The sequence below is a fragment of the Megalobrama amblycephala genome, linkage group LG22 (assembly GCF_018812025.1).
Source record: "Megalobrama amblycephala isolate DHTTF-2021 linkage group LG22, ASM1881202v1, whole genome shotgun sequence".
NCBI classification, from domain to species: Eukaryota; Metazoa; Chordata; class Actinopteri; order Cypriniformes; family Xenocyprididae; genus Megalobrama; species Megalobrama amblycephala.
The window spans coordinates 5,165,628-5,185,566 of NC_063065.1; the positions used below are offsets into that span (position 1 = coordinate 5,165,628).

General features: G+C 33.9%; 2 protein-coding genes across 4 annotated transcripts in view; one reads left to right on the forward strand and one right to left on the reverse strand.

Moving 5' to 3' along the window:
* Positions 1-6,152, forward strand: part of kcnc3b (potassium voltage-gated channel, Shaw-related subfamily, member 3b) — a 79,512-nt gene extending 73,360 nt beyond the window's left edge. For all 3 annotated transcript variants that reach the window (XM_048173925.1, XM_048173927.1, XM_048173929.1), the window contains one exon: positions 583-6,152. Coding sequence is in view for 1 of the 3 variants with exons in the window: in XM_048173929.1 (XP_048029886.1) it covers positions 583-596 (14 nt within the window). In the remaining 2 variants the exon portion in view is untranslated. The remainder of the gene's footprint in view (positions 1-582) is intronic.
* Positions 6,153-7,515: 1,363 nt separating this feature from the next.
* Positions 7,516-19,864, reverse strand: cog7 (component of oligomeric golgi complex 7). The gene is given in 19 exon segments (XM_048174749.1): positions 7,516-8,196; positions 8,198-8,223; positions 9,341-9,484; positions 9,574-9,688; positions 9,834-9,917; positions 10,004-10,144; positions 10,219-10,399; positions 13,496-13,561; positions 13,672-13,788; positions 13,889-14,043; positions 14,509-14,636; positions 15,362-15,560; positions 15,633-15,755; positions 15,833-15,915; positions 17,101-17,269; positions 17,352-17,468; positions 17,752-17,900; positions 19,317-19,540; positions 19,634-19,864. Coding segments are annotated over 18 exon segments (2,304 nt in total). The 5' UTR covers positions 19,483-19,540; positions 19,634-19,864; the 3' UTR covers positions 7,516-8,055.
* Between the last annotated feature and the right edge of the window lie 75 nt (positions 19,865-19,939).

Consider the following 19,939-nt stretch of genomic DNA (forward strand, 5'->3'; position numbering starts at 1 on the left):
CTTAACTTTTACCAGCGATCCACAGGTAAACCTTCCCCAGCTTTCTACTGTTCTCAGTTTTAATCAATAAGTTTCCTTTATCAACAATAATGTAGTAGCCTATTGTATTTTAAATTGATCTAGAATGTATCTGGGGTGGACTATTCCATTCCTGCTAGATCTAGAAAATTAATTGGCCACATTTAGCGTTAGCACTCAAGGTTAATCTTCAGCGTCTTTAAATTTCAGGTTAAACACTGTGTGACACCATTAATTGTAATTAGCACATGTGTGTTTTCTCCGGGACTGGACTTTTTCACCCCTGAGAAGATACATTGCACAGCCGGTGTTCAGTGCATGCAACTTCATCTTGAGATCTGTGTCTGTAGAAGAGTTTCAACCGTGTTTGTCTCAATTTCTTTTTTTCAGTAGCTTTGTTTTTGTGTGATTTCTGTAAAAGCATTTCTACATCTTAAGTTTTCTGTGATTTTATTTATCTGTTGTTGTTGTTTTTTTGTTTTTTTTTTGTTTTTGTTTTTTTAAGCATTGCTTAATTAATGCTTGTTTCTAACAAAATCATTATATTTCTGTTTTTGTCCACAGTGTTAAGTTTCTAGCATTTGGCAATTCTTTTAAGGAGACACAGTTAGTCGCTGAATCCTGAAAACTTTGCCGACGGGGCCGCGCCATCCATACGGGACGTGTGAGGAATGTCGGAGTGGCAAGAGGGTGTGACTGGAAACAAAAAAACAAAACAAAAAAAACAACAAAGGAAACTGGAAATTTCCGATGCCGGATCTTCACACGGTAACCAAAGCAACCTCACCGAAATTCCGGATCACTCCTCTTTCTACAGACTGACTGACTTTACAGCAACAAAACCGAACATTGCACTGACACCTGAAAGAGAAAAAAGACTCTTGAAGGAACGAACGGAAAAACATTCCAATGTTTTAAGATCAAAACACCAGGCGTTTTGACTGCCGCACTCACCTGGGCCCTGAGTTTCTGTATATTAGTCTATATGTAAGAATGAAGGACCAAGTTAGAATAATTATGTAGCATTTCTGCTAAGACCCTGTAGCATTTCTTGGCTGGGAGAACTCTCCGACAGACTTTTTACAGACTGATATTCATCGACCGTTTGCACAGAATGACTAAAATGGCTTAGTCATGCACAATTTTTTTCTTGTTTTCTTTTCCCCCACTCAGCATATTAGCAGCAAAGTGTGTTGTCCGTGCATTGCCGTGTGGTAGTTCCCACTCCCTGTCCGAGAAATGTCCGAGTCTTAGAGTAGCTTTTCTTTGTGAATGAATCTAGAGCACTGAAAAGTGAAACGCAGCACTCTGCTTTGGTAACAGAAGTACGTTGCTATTCCCAAACAGTCTTCCAGGTTTTTTCCCGTACGTTCGGGGGAGGCAACATCGAAAACACAGTCCTGACAGACCAAAGCCCAACTGTGACCAAATATAATGTACGAAAGCTAAAATGGCACAAAATAACTTTAGATGTTCCCTGTCAGATCTGAACTTTTCGTCCCTTTAAATACGAACGGATTGGCATGTTCTGCCAGGGGTGCTGTCTCTAATTCCCAAAAACCCCTCAAATTGAGGACTTTTCCCATGGGAATCCTCTCTGATTATAGAGGTTTATTTATTTTTTGACTTAGTAGAGCTAATGCTGCCATAGATTAAATATCTGCACATGTGAGTGCTTGGACCAATAACTAGCGTTTTGTCTTTATGGAAAGAGGGTATAAAGGTCAGGGAAATGCAGAGACATTCTTAAAATCTCCCTTTCTAAAAAAAAAAAATCGTCTATGTACGACTTGTCTAAAACTGCCTTCAGAGTTTCCCTCCATCTCTGTGTCGTATTCTCTCCTATTGGCTTGACTGCATTGTTCCTTCTTAACTAATCAGAGGGAACGCAGGAGGTCACGCCAAATGAATCAAGAAGAATAAATGTACAAAAAAAACGAACAAATTTCTATTTTGATAAGTAACATCTCCATGGTTCACGAGGAACACGATTCGCTGCCACCGATGTCCGAATGCGACTGTAAAAATGCAATGCCGACCACCCAACGAACAGCCGAGGCGACTTACACAAATAAGAAAAGAGAAAAAAGGACAAAAGAAAAGAATATTAACGCGCTCTTTTGGAGGGAGATATGATTCATCAAAGAGGTTGTTTCCTCATAGACTGAACTGTGAGAAAATGGATGTCAAAATATATGAAAAAAGAAAAACAAATGAAAAAAAAAAAACTACTTGGAGAGAAAAAAAATTAATTAAAAAAAATGCATTTTTGTAACTTTGTTTACCAGCATGAGACTTTGCATGACTGTATTTTCTGCTAGCCCTTAGTTGAAGTGGGGAGGGCTAAAAAAATAATTAAAAAAGATATTAATAATAAAGATGTTAATAAAAATAAAAAACATGATATGCAATGGATATTTAAGAAAAACAATATATTTAAAAGAGCTATATTTTGTTTTGAAATAGGAAGAAAATGTGAATAAATTCTGACTGCGAGTTACACACTGAACTGTTTTATTAGTTTAAGATTTAAAAAAAAAAAATCTCAATGCCACCAAAATCTGTTCTGCTACATACTGCCCCATGTAACATTCTCGTTCGGTTTCATTTCTTCCATCGAAATGCCGCCTGGACTGTATATTTTGGTTGCGTATCTCTCTTTCTGTATGCCGAAGGGGTCGTCTATCTATCTAAGTGTTTGGCTAATGTTTGTCTGCGTACAACATTAGTTTTCTCTGTAGCCATGATAACAACTGTGCTGATGCTAGAATCCTCTGTAAGCGGGATATGGCGTCTTTTCCCACATGCATCGGGGCTGATAGTGTTTCATTCTCCGTTTGAGTTCACCTGCTCTCATTGGCAATAATATGAATGATAATCCGATGGAGATGTAGCAAGGCAAAGTGGAGGCTCGTATCAGTCTCAGCGTCTTCCTTACAAACGGATGCAGTGTGGGAAACTGTGTTTTTGTAGAGGCGTTGTGTCTCTAATCTCAGGTGAAAAACGTGAATGCTCAGTCCCGCACCAGACCTCTGCCTGCCCGTGCAGCCATTTTTCATTTTCATCTCGTCTGATTGTTATAAAGATCCCTCGAAAGGCATTTTACCGTCATTTGTTGATGTATTTCCGGTTAAAACAGGAAGTTAGGATCCCTTTATATACATAGCCAATTGTCTTTAGCCTTTAGCTTAGCAAAACAACAGCTTGTACAATGAACTAAATCAGTGAAAACACTTTTAAAATGAATAAATTCTGCAGAGAACCATTTTAAATGTCATTCTGTAATATTGGCTACAGAATTAAAATTTATAAGTCTAAAAATGCTAATGTTCAGTTTAATCCAACTTGGTTCTCAGAATGACACCAGGTTAAAGTTAAACCTTTAGCATTTAGCTTTAGGTTAATGCAAAACATCACAGTTGAGTTGTAATATAGGCTGCAGAATTAAAATTGCTAACTCTAATCATGCTAATTGGTGTGTTAGTTTTTCCCAACTTGTTTATCTAAAAGTTTCATATATCTCAGGACATCAGGCTAAAGCTAAACATTTAGCTTTAGGCTAAGGCAAAGTTGAATTAAATGTGGCAAGTTGAGTTAAATGTGTTTGTTATTTTGTAATAGACACCATAATTAAAATTGCCAACTCTAATTATGCTCATTTTTGTGTCCTAAAACGCTAAGTTTTACCCAATATATTTTTTTATATCTCAGGACACCAGGTTTAAGTTAAACCTTTAGCATTTAGCTTTAGGTTAATGCAAAACATCAAACTTGAGTTAAATGTGTTAAGGCCTATTTGTTATTTTGTAAAAGACTTCATAATTAAAATTGCTAACTCTAATTAGGCTAATTTGGTGTCCTAAAATGTTAAGTTTTACCCAATATAATTTTTATATCTCAAGACACCAGGCTAAAGCTAAACCTTTAGCATTTAGCTTTAGGCTAAAGCAAAACATCAGAGTTGAGTTAAATGTGTTCAGCTTATTTGTTATTTTGTAAAAGACTTCATAATTAAAATTGTTAACTCTAATTAGGCTAATTTGGTGTCCTAAAATGCTAAGTTTTACCCAATATAATTTTTTATATCTCAAGACACCAGGTTAAAGTTAAACCTTTAGCATTTAGCTTTAAGCTAATGCAAAACATCAAACTTGAGTTAAATGAGTTTAGGCCTATTTGTTATTTTGTAAAAGACTTCATAATTAAAATTGCTAACTCTAATTAGGCTAATTTGGTGTCCTAAAATGCTAAGTTTTACCCAATATAATTTTTTATATCTCAGGACACCTGGTTAAAGCTAAACCTTTAGCATTTAGCTTTAGGTTAAAGCAAAACATCAGAGTTGAGTTAAATGAGTTTAGGCCTATTTGTTATTTTGTAAAAGACTTCATAATTAAAATTGCTAACTCTAATTAGGCTAATTTGGTGTCCTAAAATGCTAAGTTTTACCCAATATAATTTTTTATATCTCAAGACACCAGGTTAAAGTTAAACCTTTAGCATTTAGCTTTAAGCTAATGCAAAACATCAAACTTGAGTTAAATGAGTTTAGGCCTATTTGTTATTTTGTAAAAGACTTCATAATTAAAATTGCTAACTCTAATTAGGCTAATTTGGTGTCCTAAAATGCTAAGTTTTACCCAATATAATTTTTTATATCTCAGGACACCTGGCTAAAGCTAAACCTTTAGCATTTAGCTTTAGGTTAAAGCAAAACATCAGAGTTGAGTTAAATGAGTTTAGGCCTATTTGTTATTTTGTAAAAGACTTCATAATTAAAATTGCTAACTCTAATCATGCTAATTTGGTGTCCTAGCATGCTAAGTTTTACACAATAGGAGTTTTTATGTATCTCGGGACACCAGGCTAAAGTTGAGTTGTTTTTGCTTCAGATCTGGGCCTCAGTCAGTAGCATCTTTAACATTGTAGCACTGCTTAGCATTTAACACAAGGGCATTTACAAACTTGTTCACATAATTCAAGATTGCACAAAAAGTAAGTCAAGATGTTATTTAATCTTAGAGACACTTGAGCCACATGTGAAACAAGGTTTATACCGACGGTCATTGCAGATGTTTTAATCAATACGATACATAGGATGACAGAGCAGATAGGAGATAAAAGTTACCCTTGACAAAGGTGCTTGACTTTGACGAGTGTGTTATTGTAGATGAAAAGCCTCTGCTAATTACCGAGTGGACAGAAAAAGAGAATGAAATGAATACGAGAGACTGCGAAGGTTCAAGCAGGCAGCGGTCCGGTGTCGTGTGAGGGACGGTTTGTGATATTTCGAGTGTGCTGATATCATCGGCTTCTGATATATGGAATGCAGATGGTGGAAGTGGAAATACGACCTTCAGGAGAAAGACAATATGACACAGCTTATATTTTCGAAACCTTACCAAGCGAAAAGGAGATGTCTCCGGACTGGGTCACTGGGTCCGTTCCCAGCCCAGAAAGAAACCTTATAGCCCAAATAGGTCTTTGTTTTTTCAAAGTTGTGCATATTTATAGTTTTATAAATGCTTTTGTTTATAATTATCAATTTATTGAATAATTTATATTTTATACAGAGTTTTTGTTCTGAGATCATCTCTTTGTTCCATTTCAAAGATTGTTCATATTTTTTATGACCAGTTTGTTGTTCACTTATATAAATATAAAAGAGCCTGTGTTCGGTTTTATTTTAGAAGGCATTAAGACCACTTTGGTCCAGGGGTCACAAAGTAACGCAGAATAAATATTTTAAAGCATGCTTCCAGCAAGAACACAACGACGCATATCCACACTGGCAAATGCCAGTTTGATTTTGTTTTATTCCCAAACATGTTCGTTTTTTTTCTTTTCAGGACAAGTCGAGCTTGTCTCTCCATCTTTCACGCACATTGAAGCGCACTGCCCTGTTAAAATGATTTGGAATGATAGATCTGTCTGCATCTAATTCTTCTTGTTCGATTTTTACTGTGCCTGCTCTTGTATCCAATGTCAGTTTGATCACCCGTTTCTTGTGTATTAAGTTTGATTTGATGTACTTGAATTACAGATATGCAATCACCACCTCTCTGACCACTGCCAATCATCCCGATCAATCAACATGATCAGTAATCAATATGATTAAAGTGATTAACAACCTTGATGTGTTTTTTGATGCTTTTTTTCTTTATGTATGTATTAATGCACACTGACACTTGATTCATATTGGAATATTAGACACTTGTTTTTTTAACAAGATAAAAACTGGTGTTGTTTTTTTTTTTTTTTTAAGTTAACCTTTTTATTCAGCAAGGACACTTTAGATTGATCAAAAGCGTCAATGTTTAAGTCTATATTTCAAATAAATGCTGTTCCTTTGAACTTTCTATTCATCAAAGAATCCTGAAAAAGCAGCTCAACTGTTTTCAACTTTGATAATAAGAAATGTTGAGCATCAAATCAAAAACTTAGTCAGTTTTTATTAACATTAAAGGTTTATTTTTAATCTATGCAAAATCCTTGAGTTGTGACAACATAGCTTTGGTTGTGTGGAATCACTGTCCATAATTGACGAGTTAAAGTATCATTTGTTTTGAGTATGTGAAAAAACGAGCCACTCAGATTTCACTCTTTGTAAGAAGGGGATCTTTTTTAATATTACCGCTCCTTAATCTGCATGTTTCCACCCACAGCGCCGCCATTTAGTTTAAATGGTGCCCGTTCTAAGGCAATGGCACTATTTAGAGTCTCTTTAGCTTGAATAGCCTGCAAGTTGACCCTGGCAAGCTTGATTGCTAAAAAAAGTTTCTTGTCCGAGCGATATTTTGGAAAAAATATTAGACCATTCACAGCATTTGATAGCAATCATAAACATTAGCCTGGTGTGTATGGCTCTGTTTGGCAAACAAACAGTATGGGCGTCCATACTGGTTTTGCTCAAAAGATTAACATGACGGCACATGCTAGTCGATAAGTTGAATCAACTCCACAGCAACTACATACATTTATCCACTAACCGTCCAGATTCATTCTAAAAGTTGTAACTTCTTCCTGCGTCTCTCCATCAGTGTCGACTCCGGTTTGAACAATGTAAGGCTGAACACCGTTACTGACAATCCTCATTTTGGCTGCGTGAGATTCTCCAGCTTTGTTGTTGTTGAGCTGTTAAAGCTCCGCCCTCTTCTGGAAAGGGGGCGGGAGCAGCAGCTCATTTGCATTTAAAGGGACACACAAAAACGGCGTGTTTTTGCTCACACCCAAATAGGGGCAAATTTGACATGCTATAATAAATGATCTGTGGGGTATTTTGAGCTGAAACTTCACAGACACTGGATTACTTAAAATTACCTATTATTACTATAATAGGTCCCCTTTAAAAATGTTTTCTTTCCCTTCAGACCAGGGACAATGGGTTGGGTAATTTCTTGAGGAATTAATATAGCTACAACAATGTTGACAATTGTTTTTCCACATATTTCTGCACTGCAAAACTGGCTTGTGATATTTATTATGATACACACAAAACACTGTTCAGATGTTTTATTCTGTTAACAAATTAACATAATTGAAGACATTCTTGAAATGCTATATGAAACTGTCCCCATGTGAGCAAGAATACAAAGTCAGAGAGCCAGACATAAAGTTACTATGTAGCTTGATAAACCAGAAACACAACAGCACTCATGTTCAATATTGATTAGGAGGAATAATGGAAAACACGAAAAAAATAAATATGCAACAACTGAGCCCATAAACCATCTTTCATTGTGCCATTCTAACATTAAATCCCAGGATTCAGCAATAAGAAGAAAAAATTTCAGCAAGACCAAAACTGAAATATATTCTGCACAATTAAATCTCCCTCTATTTTCCCCCAAACCATTCATTTCCAGTAAAATGTGTTAAAAACAAAAATAAAAGATGCACATCCGAAGTGCCATTAATATTTATTGTGTTTGTTGGGGAATATAAGATTTGTTTAGCGTCACATTTTGGTGTTAGATTTGACAACAGCAAAAACCCTTCAACGAATACACATCCTTCTACTCATGGCTGGACCCAGTGTTAGTACTCCAGACCCCTCATGGTGGCGATGGTGGACGACAGTCTGCGTGGGAGGGGTTTGGCCGTCTGCCGGTATTCGTCTGGTTTGGCACGAAGAAGGGTGACGATATTCTGGAGGGTTCTAGAGGTCTGCAACCCCAAGCGCATCCATGACGTTACTCAGGTACTCTGTAAGGACAATTACAAAAACACATACACAAGTGTTTTCAAAGAAAAGCTCTAAATTATAACAATTTATTATGGGGAGAAAAAAAAAAAAAAAAATCAGGCAAACAACTTTAATGGCTATTCAAAGACCTATTTTTAATAAATATATTTAAAAAAATATTTAAAAAAAAAAATAATTAAAATAAATAAATGATTGAAATTAAATTATTCAATACAATTATTTTAATATTGATAGTAATGATATATATATATATATATATATATATATATATATATATATATATATATATATATATATATATATATATATATATATATATATATATATATATACACACACACATACATATACACACACACAACACACACATATGTATATATATTTATTTATTTAATTTAAGTTATTTTATTTAAGTTAGTTTATTTTGTGTAATTAAAATGTGATTTTATATATATATATATATATATATATATATATATATATATATATATATATATCACATTTTAATTACACAAAATAAACTAACTTAAAATAAATTATTAAAAAAAATTGAATTAATTATAAATTATTAAAAATTAAATATTCACTACAATTATCTATAACTATTCACAATATATTATTACCATAAAAAAACATTTTCATTACTTAAAATAAATATTAACTGGAATAAAATAAAATATTTTAAAAAAGCTAGTTTCTCATAGCAACATTTCTGTTGAAGTACTAAAACAACTAAAACTATATAAACATAAAAAAATGACAAAATAAAAAATTATTAAAACTTCAACAAATTAAAATGAAAATATGCAGAAAATATAAAAATATTATAAACTAAAATATGAACAAAAACTATAATAGTAAATGTATACTAAAATAAAACTTTTTACATAAAAAACACATTTTTACTTAAAATGAATTTGTCACTCCAGAAGACCACGAGAATCATGGGAATACACACTTTACCTAAATATCTCTTTGTAAATTTTAACTCAAAATCTTGATGTTAATAATAAATAATAAAAACATTGCCACGAGCCTTGTAGCATCATTGTGTGCAAGTGTTACATATTAATTATTGTTGGTGATAATGGTGCCATGATGTAACGATGATGTCACCTATATCAGTTGCCAGCTGTTTGGTTGCATGTAAGCTCAGCTCAGGAAGCTGTAGGATGACGTCACAATAGGTCTGCATGGTCGCCCTGGCGATAGAACCCAGCCAATAATCCGCAGTGTTCTCCAGCTCAGGGACGTCGTCGCCTACAAAGAAACGAGACACATTCATACACAATATATTTGTGCAGGAAATGACTTTCTTTATTCTATATATATTGTGTGCTTGTGTTTACCTTGTTCTGGTGGGTAGGGCAGTTTTCCGGTGTGTAAGGCAAGTTCCAGCGCTGGATCCTCTTGAGTCACGAAAGGCTCCAGATGCAGAGGCAAAGACATGATATACTGGCCAATCTATAGACAAACACAAGTGCACCCATTAACCTTCGTCTTGTCCTGTGAACACCAGTGGCTTGTGTTTGTAGGAGCATCTTGTCATCATGTTTGACATCATAAGGACATTGACTCACTCTCAGATGAAGTGTTAATATTGTCTTACATTAGTGATGTACTCCTGCGGTGACAAACTGAAGGCCGGTAGATCATCAGTTAGCGTCTCACCCAAATGAGCAGAACCGCGAGCCTTAAAAACATCAAAAGCACATTGAATCAAACGTGATATTTTCAATACTTCACACTAGTGACCTAAAACACGCTGTGCAAACGCACCTCTGGTTTGTTGAGAAGGAAAAGCTGCTGTTTGATTTGCAGGAACACAGAGTCAAACGCGAGCTGATTGGCCTGCTGGTTCAGACGCGTCAGAGCGGAGCGAGTCTCGGCCAATAAGCTTGAGTTTCCTGTTCCTTTCTCCTGCACAAAACATATATGCATAAAACTTCAGCTTTTCACTTAGTGCATTAAAAGTGTACATATACGAAGCAAACCTTGAGGGAGTGCAGCGTCTCCAGTAGATTATTATACTCCGCCGTGTTGGTCTGCTGGAGGTAGTTGTATTCCTGCCATGGGTTCTTTTGGCTCCGCCTCTCAGCCACACCCTCTTGTAAGCCACTCAGACTTCTGGGGTTAAACCCCTCCCACAGGAAACGTCCCGCCCTCCCCAGGATCCTGCCAATCACAATGCACAACTATGATACATGACAGACAATCATTTCTAATCCATTATTGTGAAATAACAGGCATATTAATGGTATAATTTACATTTGTATAAACAAATTAAATAACTTTCACTAAATATAGTTTGTATGTTGTATGTTTCTTTTCTAATGGACCTTGAGTCCGGAAATAAAGTTGAATGAATAGGTTTAAAACTTTACATAATTGCTAACACTGAAATTTATCACAAGTTTTATCACAGTTTTGGTGGGGGAAAAAATATTAAGATTAACAACTTGCTAAAGTCACACAAAACGGCACCAGCCAGCTTAACACAATACTTAACACTTTGGGAACAAATGTATCTATTTATTAATATTTATTACAGTATTTAAATGTTCAAATAGTGACAATTACTAGATTATATTCAAAATATACTTTGATATGAATATTTATCATAGTATTTAAATGATTAAATGATCAAATAGTGACAATTACTACATTACATTTGAAATATACCTTGATATTAATATTTATTACAGTTTTTAATTATCAAATAGTGGCAATTACTACATTATATTCACAATATACTTTGATATGAATATTTATTACAGTATTTAAATGGTCAAACAGTGACAATTGTTACATTATAATCAAAATATACTTTAAATACTGTAATAAATATTCATAAAGTCAAATAGTGACAATTACTACATTATATTCACAATATACTTTGATATGAATATTTATTACAGTATTTAAATGGTCAAACAGTGACAATTGCTACATTATAATCAAAATATACTTTAAATGCTGTAATAAATATTCATAAAGTCAAATAGTGACAATTACTACATTATATTCAAAATATACTTTGATATGAATATTTATTACAGTATTTAAATGGTCAAACAGTGACAATTGCTACATTATAATCAAAATATACTTTAAATACTGTAATAAATATTCATATCAAAGTCAAATAGTGACAATTACTACATTATATTCAAAATATACTTTGATATGAATATTTATTACAGTATTTAAATGGTCAAACAGTGACAATTGCTACATTATAATCAAAATATACTTTAAATGCTGTAATAAATATTCATAAAGTCAAATAGTGACAATTACTACATTATATTCACAATATACTTTGATATGAATATTTATTACAGTATTTAAATGGTCAAACAGTGACAATTGCTACATTATAATCAAAATATACTTTAAATACTGTAATAAATATTCATAAAGTCAAATAGTGACAATTACTACATTATATTCAAAATATACTTTGATATGAATATTTATTACAGCATTTAAATGGTCAAACAGTGACAATTGCTACATTATAATCAAAGTATACTTTAAATACTGTAATAAATATTCATATCAAAGTCAAATAGTGACAATTACTACATTATATTCAAAATATACTTTGATATGAATATTTATTACAGTATTTAAATGGTCAAACAGTGACAATTGCTACATTATAATCAAAATATACTTTAAATACTGTAATAAATATTCATATCAAAGTCAAATAGTGACAATTACTACATTATATTCAAAATATACTTTGATATGAATATTTATTACAGTATTTAAATGGTCAAACAGTGACAATTGCTACATTATAATCAAAATATACTTTAAATGCTGTAATAAATATTCATAAAGTCAAATAGTGACAATTACTACATTATATTCACAATATACTTTGATATTAATATTTATTACGGTATTTAAATGGTCAAACAGTGACAATTGCTACATTATAATCAAAATATACTTTAAATACTGTAATAAATATTCATAAAGTCAAATAGTGACAATTACTACATTATATTCAAAATATACTTTGATATGAATATTTATTACAGCATTTAAATGGTCAAACAGTGACAATTGCTACATTATAATCAAAGTATACTTTAAATACTGTAATAAATATTCATATCAAAGTCAAATAGTGACAATTACTACATTATATTCAAAATATACTTTGATATGAATATTTATTACAGTATTTAAATGGTCAAACAGTGACAATTGCTACATTATAATCAAAATATACTTTAAATACTGTAATAAATATTCATATCAAAGTCAAATAGTGACAATTACTACATTATATTCAAAATATACTTTGATATGAATATTTATTACAGTATTTAAATGGTCAAACAGTGACAATTGCTACATTATAATCAAAATATACTTTAAATACTGTAATAAATATTCATAAAGTCAAATAGTGACAATTACTACATTATATTCAAAATATACTTTGATATGAATATTTATTACAGCATTTAAATGGTCAAACAGTGACAATTGCTACATTATAATCAAAGTATACTTTAAATACTGTAATAAATATTCATATCAAAGTCAAATAGTGACAATTACTACATTATATTCACAATATACTTTGATATGAATATTTATTACAGTATTTAAAGTCAAATATAAACATTTCTTAACTTTTTATGATTGCATCCTTATTGGTTGAAAAATATTTTTCAAATACATTTGTGTGCTGAATTGCGTTATGAATTCAAAACTTTAACTTATTATATCACAAAATAGTGGTGAAATTATGCAATCCCAAATTCCCAGCATTGCAGTTTTGCAGAGTTTTTCCAAATTATACACAAATTTTGCCTAAAATAAATGTTTTTGATGACTAATGGTTTCCTAAAGACATGTTTATTATGGGTAAAAATAATAATAAATCATGAATATTAATGCTTGGGTCTCTGAAGGTTAAAAGTTTTAAATATGGATACTTTTCTTACAAAAACCCATCGATTTGCTTCAGACAGCCTTTATTAACCCCCTGGAGTCATATGGATTACTTTTATGATGGATAGATGTGCTTTTTAGGACTTCAAAATCTCGAGCCCCATTCACTCCCATTATAAAGCTTGAAAGAGGCAGGATATTTTAATATAACTCCGACTGTGTTTAACTGAAAGAAGATATACACCTAGGATGGCTTAAGGGTGAGTAAATCATGGTATAATCTTAATTTTTGGGTGAACTAACCCTTTAAGTCAATAGAATTTAATTCTAAAGAAATAATAGATTTCTTACTTGTTTGAAAGCTGCTGTTCAAATGCTCCACATTGTCTCAGTAGCTCTCCACAGGTTGCAATGATTCTAGAGGATACATGAACAAATAGAAATACTCTATATACATTTATAAAAACATAAAACTTTCAACGTATTACTGCATTTCACTATTAGTGGCAAAAAGAAACCCCGCCCACCTGACAGAATTCTGGAAAGCCGTCCAATCCTCAGTAAACACCTCCGAAGTGGGCGTGTCCTCTAACTTATACTTCTTCCTGATCGATTGAAGCGTGACAGAAAAATCTGACACGTACCTGAGAAATAAAAAGAGAATAAGCTCGAGCGCGTGGCTGACCTGTGGGCTGTGTGTTTGTCTCTGTGTTTAAGCGTAGTAAATGTGTGCATGATTCATACTTGCTGAAGAGCGCTCGAAGGGCTTTGATGAGCCCACACACAGCGAGACCATCCGTGAACTTCACACAGCGATCGACAGCAGCAGCCGCCAAACCAAACACCTTCTGAACCGAGTGTGTGAGCTCTAACACACAGTCCAGAACCTCACCGCGCTCCTAACACACAATCAATCGATAAAACACACGGTGAATGCTGTGGGTGTGGGGGAAAAACTATTATTTGAATATTTATACAACAATTCTCATTTGTGAATATGTAACTACACACTCTTATCGGCATCTAGTAAGTTCAGTAACCGCTCAGAAAGATTCAGTAAGCAATTCATTTTGATTGATTGAATCAGAGAATGAGTTTCTGATTGCATTTGACTGATTCAATAAAAAGAATCATTTGTTTGCAAATCTGACTACATGAAGTCAATGCATTTTTTTTTAAATGGTCTTTGTGTTATTGCTCAGGATCCTACCTTTAAATGTCTCATCTTATTTAGTTCAGATAATAAACTCACAACTCAATACATAGGTTCAGGAAACACAAACATACCTGGAAACCAGTCTGAACGCTTATACTTTCAATTTGTACTGGTTCAAGATCAAAAATGAAAACGTCCGTTTGCTCACCAGAGGAACAGCACTGAGTTGGATCAGTAAGTTTGTCTCCTCTAGTTCTCCGTACTGCATCTGATAAGTCGCATAAGGTGAATACACACATGATACCAGCTCTGCCACCTTCAAGAGGTTATACTCGCCTGAAACACACACACATGAAGACAGGAAAATCATGAGCAAAAACCTCACACATTCACAAAAAGCATTTACAAGGACCTCACAAAGAAATGTCCAAGCCATATATAAAAATATTTAATTTTTATTTGTGATTTTTTATTTTTTTTATTCATTTTAATTAAAAAAAAGAAAATTATACATATTTTTAGGAAAAATTGAATATAATTTTTAAATAAAATAAATGACCATTTGCAAAAATTCTCATGACAATTAAGCAAATTAAACTAAGCAAATTTCCCCCCAAACTCTCATCAATATAATGTGAAAAAAATCTCTCATTACTGTTTATGAAGTACTTTTACAATTGTTCTTCACAACTTAAATTGTATAACATAAATGTTTAGTATCATTTTTTACAGTAATGATAAAATTTTGCATTACACAATTATTATATTACTTAATTATTCTGTGTCACAAAAAAAACTCGCCAAGACAGATGATCATTTTGAGTGAATTTGTTCATTGATATTGAAGGCCAAAAGGTTAAAAAAACGTGAATTTTAACACGTCAACAACACGTAAAATCTGTGCATTTCATGCACATTTAACGCATTAAATACGTGTTGAATATGCATATTTAACACTAATTTTCACGAGCAAGCACCACATATTTAAGGGGTGAAATATCCGTTAAATAACACACACACTTTTTTTTTTTATTCTGATATTCACACATACAAATACAGACCGAGCTGTGGCTGCATTGCCGCCTCCAGGCTGCGACTGAAGTTAGCCGCCGTCTGATGAAGCTCCAACAGCACATCCAGACGACAGTCGCCAGAGCAACGCTTCAACGCCACAGCAATGCAGTCTGGGATAGATGGCACCATCGCCCCCAACGTCTGGATCATCAGCACTGTGAGCACTTCAAAGGGGTTTTTAAAGACCTACACAGACAAATACACACGCTTGAGTGTGTGACAGTGAAAGCCATTAACATTGCATTGCAGTGCGTTTACCTGGCTGCTCCACTGCAGCTGCGTGTGCCACGTGGACAGAAGAGTGTCGTAGAACTCAGAGAGCTGCTGCTTCAGAGAGGCGTCTGACTGACAGATGCTTTCCCACACGATCAGCAGTTGTGCCTTAAAACACACACAATTATGCGTTAAGCTCAGGTCGATTCCACAGCCAAACTGAAAGCCGTGTCGAAACACTGTACCTTGTGGCATTTGTAGTAGTAAGTCAGTAACTGAGGCATTCTGTCCATCTCAGTAAAAACTCGTACAAAAAGCTTCGCTTGATCTGAAACAGAAAATACCAATTAAGATTAACAACATGTGTAGCAACTCATGATGTAAAAACTGCATATAATGTCATAAGCATTATTATTATTATTGTAATAAAATGTTCATAATGTAATAATTTTCTCAAAACATAAAATCTTGAGCTCATAATGTAACAATTTTTACATTATGAGAAACTCAACAAAAATGTCATATTGTCGTAATTGTAATAGCTTATAAAACATAAAAAATATTAGTATTCCCTTACAGTACATTTCACCAATCTAAATCCAATCTTTAACTGTGAAATGCAACATATTTAAATATTCATGCAATTATTATTATTGCGTGAATATTTAAATCTATTACATTACTACTACTACTACTACTAATAATAATAATAATATATTATTATTATTATTATTATCATAGTAGTATCAGTAATCTTGTGGATTTAGATTTTTAAAATGTAATGTAAAGTAATACCAATGCTTTATGTTTACTAAAAATATAAGAAAAATAATAATAATTGCATGAATATTTAAATCTGTTGCATTTCGCAGGTAGTTTAAGATTGGATTTAGATTTTTAAAAATGTACAGTAAGGGAATTCTATTTTTTTATGCTTTAAAACCTATTAAAATTATGACAATATGATGTTTTTGGTGAGTTTATAATGTAATAAATTTCTCATAATGTAAATATTGTTGTTACATTAGACGATTTTATTACATTTTGAGAAAATTATTACATTATGAACATTTTATTACAATTATAATGCAATATTCATTACATTATGAGTTGCTACATGATGGCATGTTAAAGCATATTATAAAACAGAATTCTGGTTCTAGCATCTGATTGGATGTTCAAAGCAGTAGCATGTACACTTTTGAGTTTGGTAAGATTTTTTAATGTTTTTGAAAAAATTCTCTTCTGCTCATCAAGGCTGCATTTATTTGAACAAAAATACAGTAAAATCAGTAATATTGTGAAATATTATTATAATTTAAAATAACTGTTTTCTATGTGAATATATTGTAATTTATTCCTGTGATCAAAGCTGTATTTTTTCAGCGTCATTACTCCAGTCTTCAGTGTCACATGATCCTTCAGAAATCATTCTAATATGCTGATTTGCTGCTCAAGAAACATTTCTGATTAGTATCAGTGTTGAAGGTGACTGTGTGTTTGTGTGAGTCACCTGTAGCCAGTGAGTTGAAGGTGGAGACGATCTGTGTGCTGGTGAGAGCTTCCAGACGGTTCTTCAGAGCTTCCAGCTGAACACACTTCTCGCTGTAGTCTGGAGTGTCCACCAACATGGCCAAACTGCCCTGCATGGCGGTCAGTTTACCGCTGATCACAGCCACGTCCTGCAAACGAACACACATGAACATTTCAGAATGACACCCACACTCGTGTTAGACGAGTAAAAGCGGACATGCGACACGTCACCTGTGTTTTAAAGGTCTCCTCGATGTCGGCACTGAGAGTGCTCCACTTATCAGCTTCCTGTAGAGCTTCTGCTGCTAACTGCATACGAGACTTCACCTGATCAATCTCCACCAACACCTGCCACACATGAACACACAGCATCATAAAAGACATGGAGCAGCCGATTAATTGCTCTGATTTTCTCCTCTACACAACTATAATTCCTATATTTCCTATTATTTTTTTCTTTGGACTTGTTGTTTGCAAAACACTCTGAACTAATACTTGTATAAAAGGTACTTTAGGTTTATTATTGTGAATAATACAGTTATTATTAATATTAATTATACAGTCCGTTATTAATATATAATGGATGTTATGCACAGATTGAAGTGATTTGGATGGGTGTGTTTGTGGTCACCTGCATCGACTGCACTGTGTCCTGTTCAAACTTCTTGATGTCCTCTTTAACCAGAATCATTTGATCCTTCAGGAACGACGCCTCCTGTTTCAGAGCTTCAATGTCCCTCAAAACACGTGGCATATTCTGCAGAGCCTGATTACTGCTCTCTGTGCACACACACACACACAAATCACACACACACACACACATTACGCATAACACACACAACACAAAAAACGCACATCATACACACATACAGACAGACACACACAGGCACACAACAAAACACAAAAACGCACACACATCGTACACAGCACACAATGCACATCACACAGACACACACACAAAATACACAACACAACACACAACAAACAAACGCATGCACATCACACACAAAATCACAAAAAAAGCACACACAACACAAAAAACACATCACACACAACAGACACACAGCACACACATCACACACAACACACAAAAAATATACACAACACAAACACAAAACACAACACAGAACAAACAAACGCATGCACATCACACACAAAAACACATCACGCACACACATCACAAAAAATGCACACACATCACACACAACACACAAACAACGCATATCACACACAACACACAAAAAATACACAACACAACACACAAAACACAACACACGCATACACATCACACACAAAAAACACACATCACACACAAACATCACAAAAAAATACACACACATCACACACAACACACAAACAACGCATATCACACACACATAGACACACACACAAACAAACACACAGACAACAAAATACACACAACAAACGCACACACACAACACAAAAAACACACATCACACACAACACACAAACAACGCACATCACACACACACAACACAAAAAACACACACATCCCACACACATTCGGACAGACACACACAGACACACAACACAAACACATCACACACACACAAACAAACAAACAAACAAACACACAGACAACAAAATACACACACAGACACACACACACACACAACAACACAAAGACACACACAACACCCAAACACAACAACACAGAAACACACAACATACATCACAGTCATCACACACACACACACAACAAACATTACACACACACAGAAAGGCAATCAGAGACATAACATTATTGTTTTGGTGGCAGTTTTGGAAGAAATTAATACTTTTATTCCACAATGGTGCATTAAATTGATCAAAAGTGACAGTAAATACATTTATAATTTTATAATTCATGCTTTAACAAATGCTGTTCTTTTGAACTTTCTATTCATCAAAGAATCAAAGAAAAAATTGTATCACGGTTTATACAAAAAATATGAATCAGCACAAAATCAGAATGATTTCTGAAGGATCATCTGACACTGAAGACTGGAGTAATGATGCTGAAAATTCAGCTTTGATCACAGGAATAAATTACATCTTACAATATATTCACATAGAAAACAGCCATTTTAAATCATAATAATATTTCACTGTTTTTACTGTATTTTTGATCAAATAAATGCAGTCTCTGTGAGCAGAAGAGACATTTAAAAGTGTTTAAACACGTGCCACACTCACCCTCTATAGAGTTATTGACCTCCTGAATGAAGAGCTGCAGCTTCATGACCAGCGTCGAGGCGTGAGCGTCTGTTTTCCCCGGCGCGTCCTTCTGAGCCACTTTAAAAGCTCCATTCACCCAGTCCTTCACATCAAAATCATCTGCCAGGAACTTGGAGAAGTCCATTTTCACCCTTCAGTAACCCTCCAGAGCCGGATTCACCATCTTAAAGAGCCAACCCCATCTGCAGAGAGGGAGCGGATAAGAAAAACATGTTGGAAATGTTTAGCGCTGTGAATTTTGAGATGTTTACTCAAGTGAAATCTCTCCAGCACACCTTCACCAGTCTATTCCATAATTCTTGCCCACACCAGCCTTAGACACGAACATAAAATAAATAGCCCATGAGAAAGATATAACCATGACCACGAGATACAGTTCAAACAGTGCGATCGCTTCCTCCAGCGTTAATTTAATAGAATAAAACTGATAAACAGTTTCGGAGCTTAATGTTTTCAGTGTTTGTGCACTGCTTCCTGGTTGCGCTCGTCTTAATATGTACCGGCGGTGAAAAAAATACGATGAAGAAGCATTCCGCTTTTGAAACGTTTACTGGATAAAACCCGTTTTACAGAATCTAGTA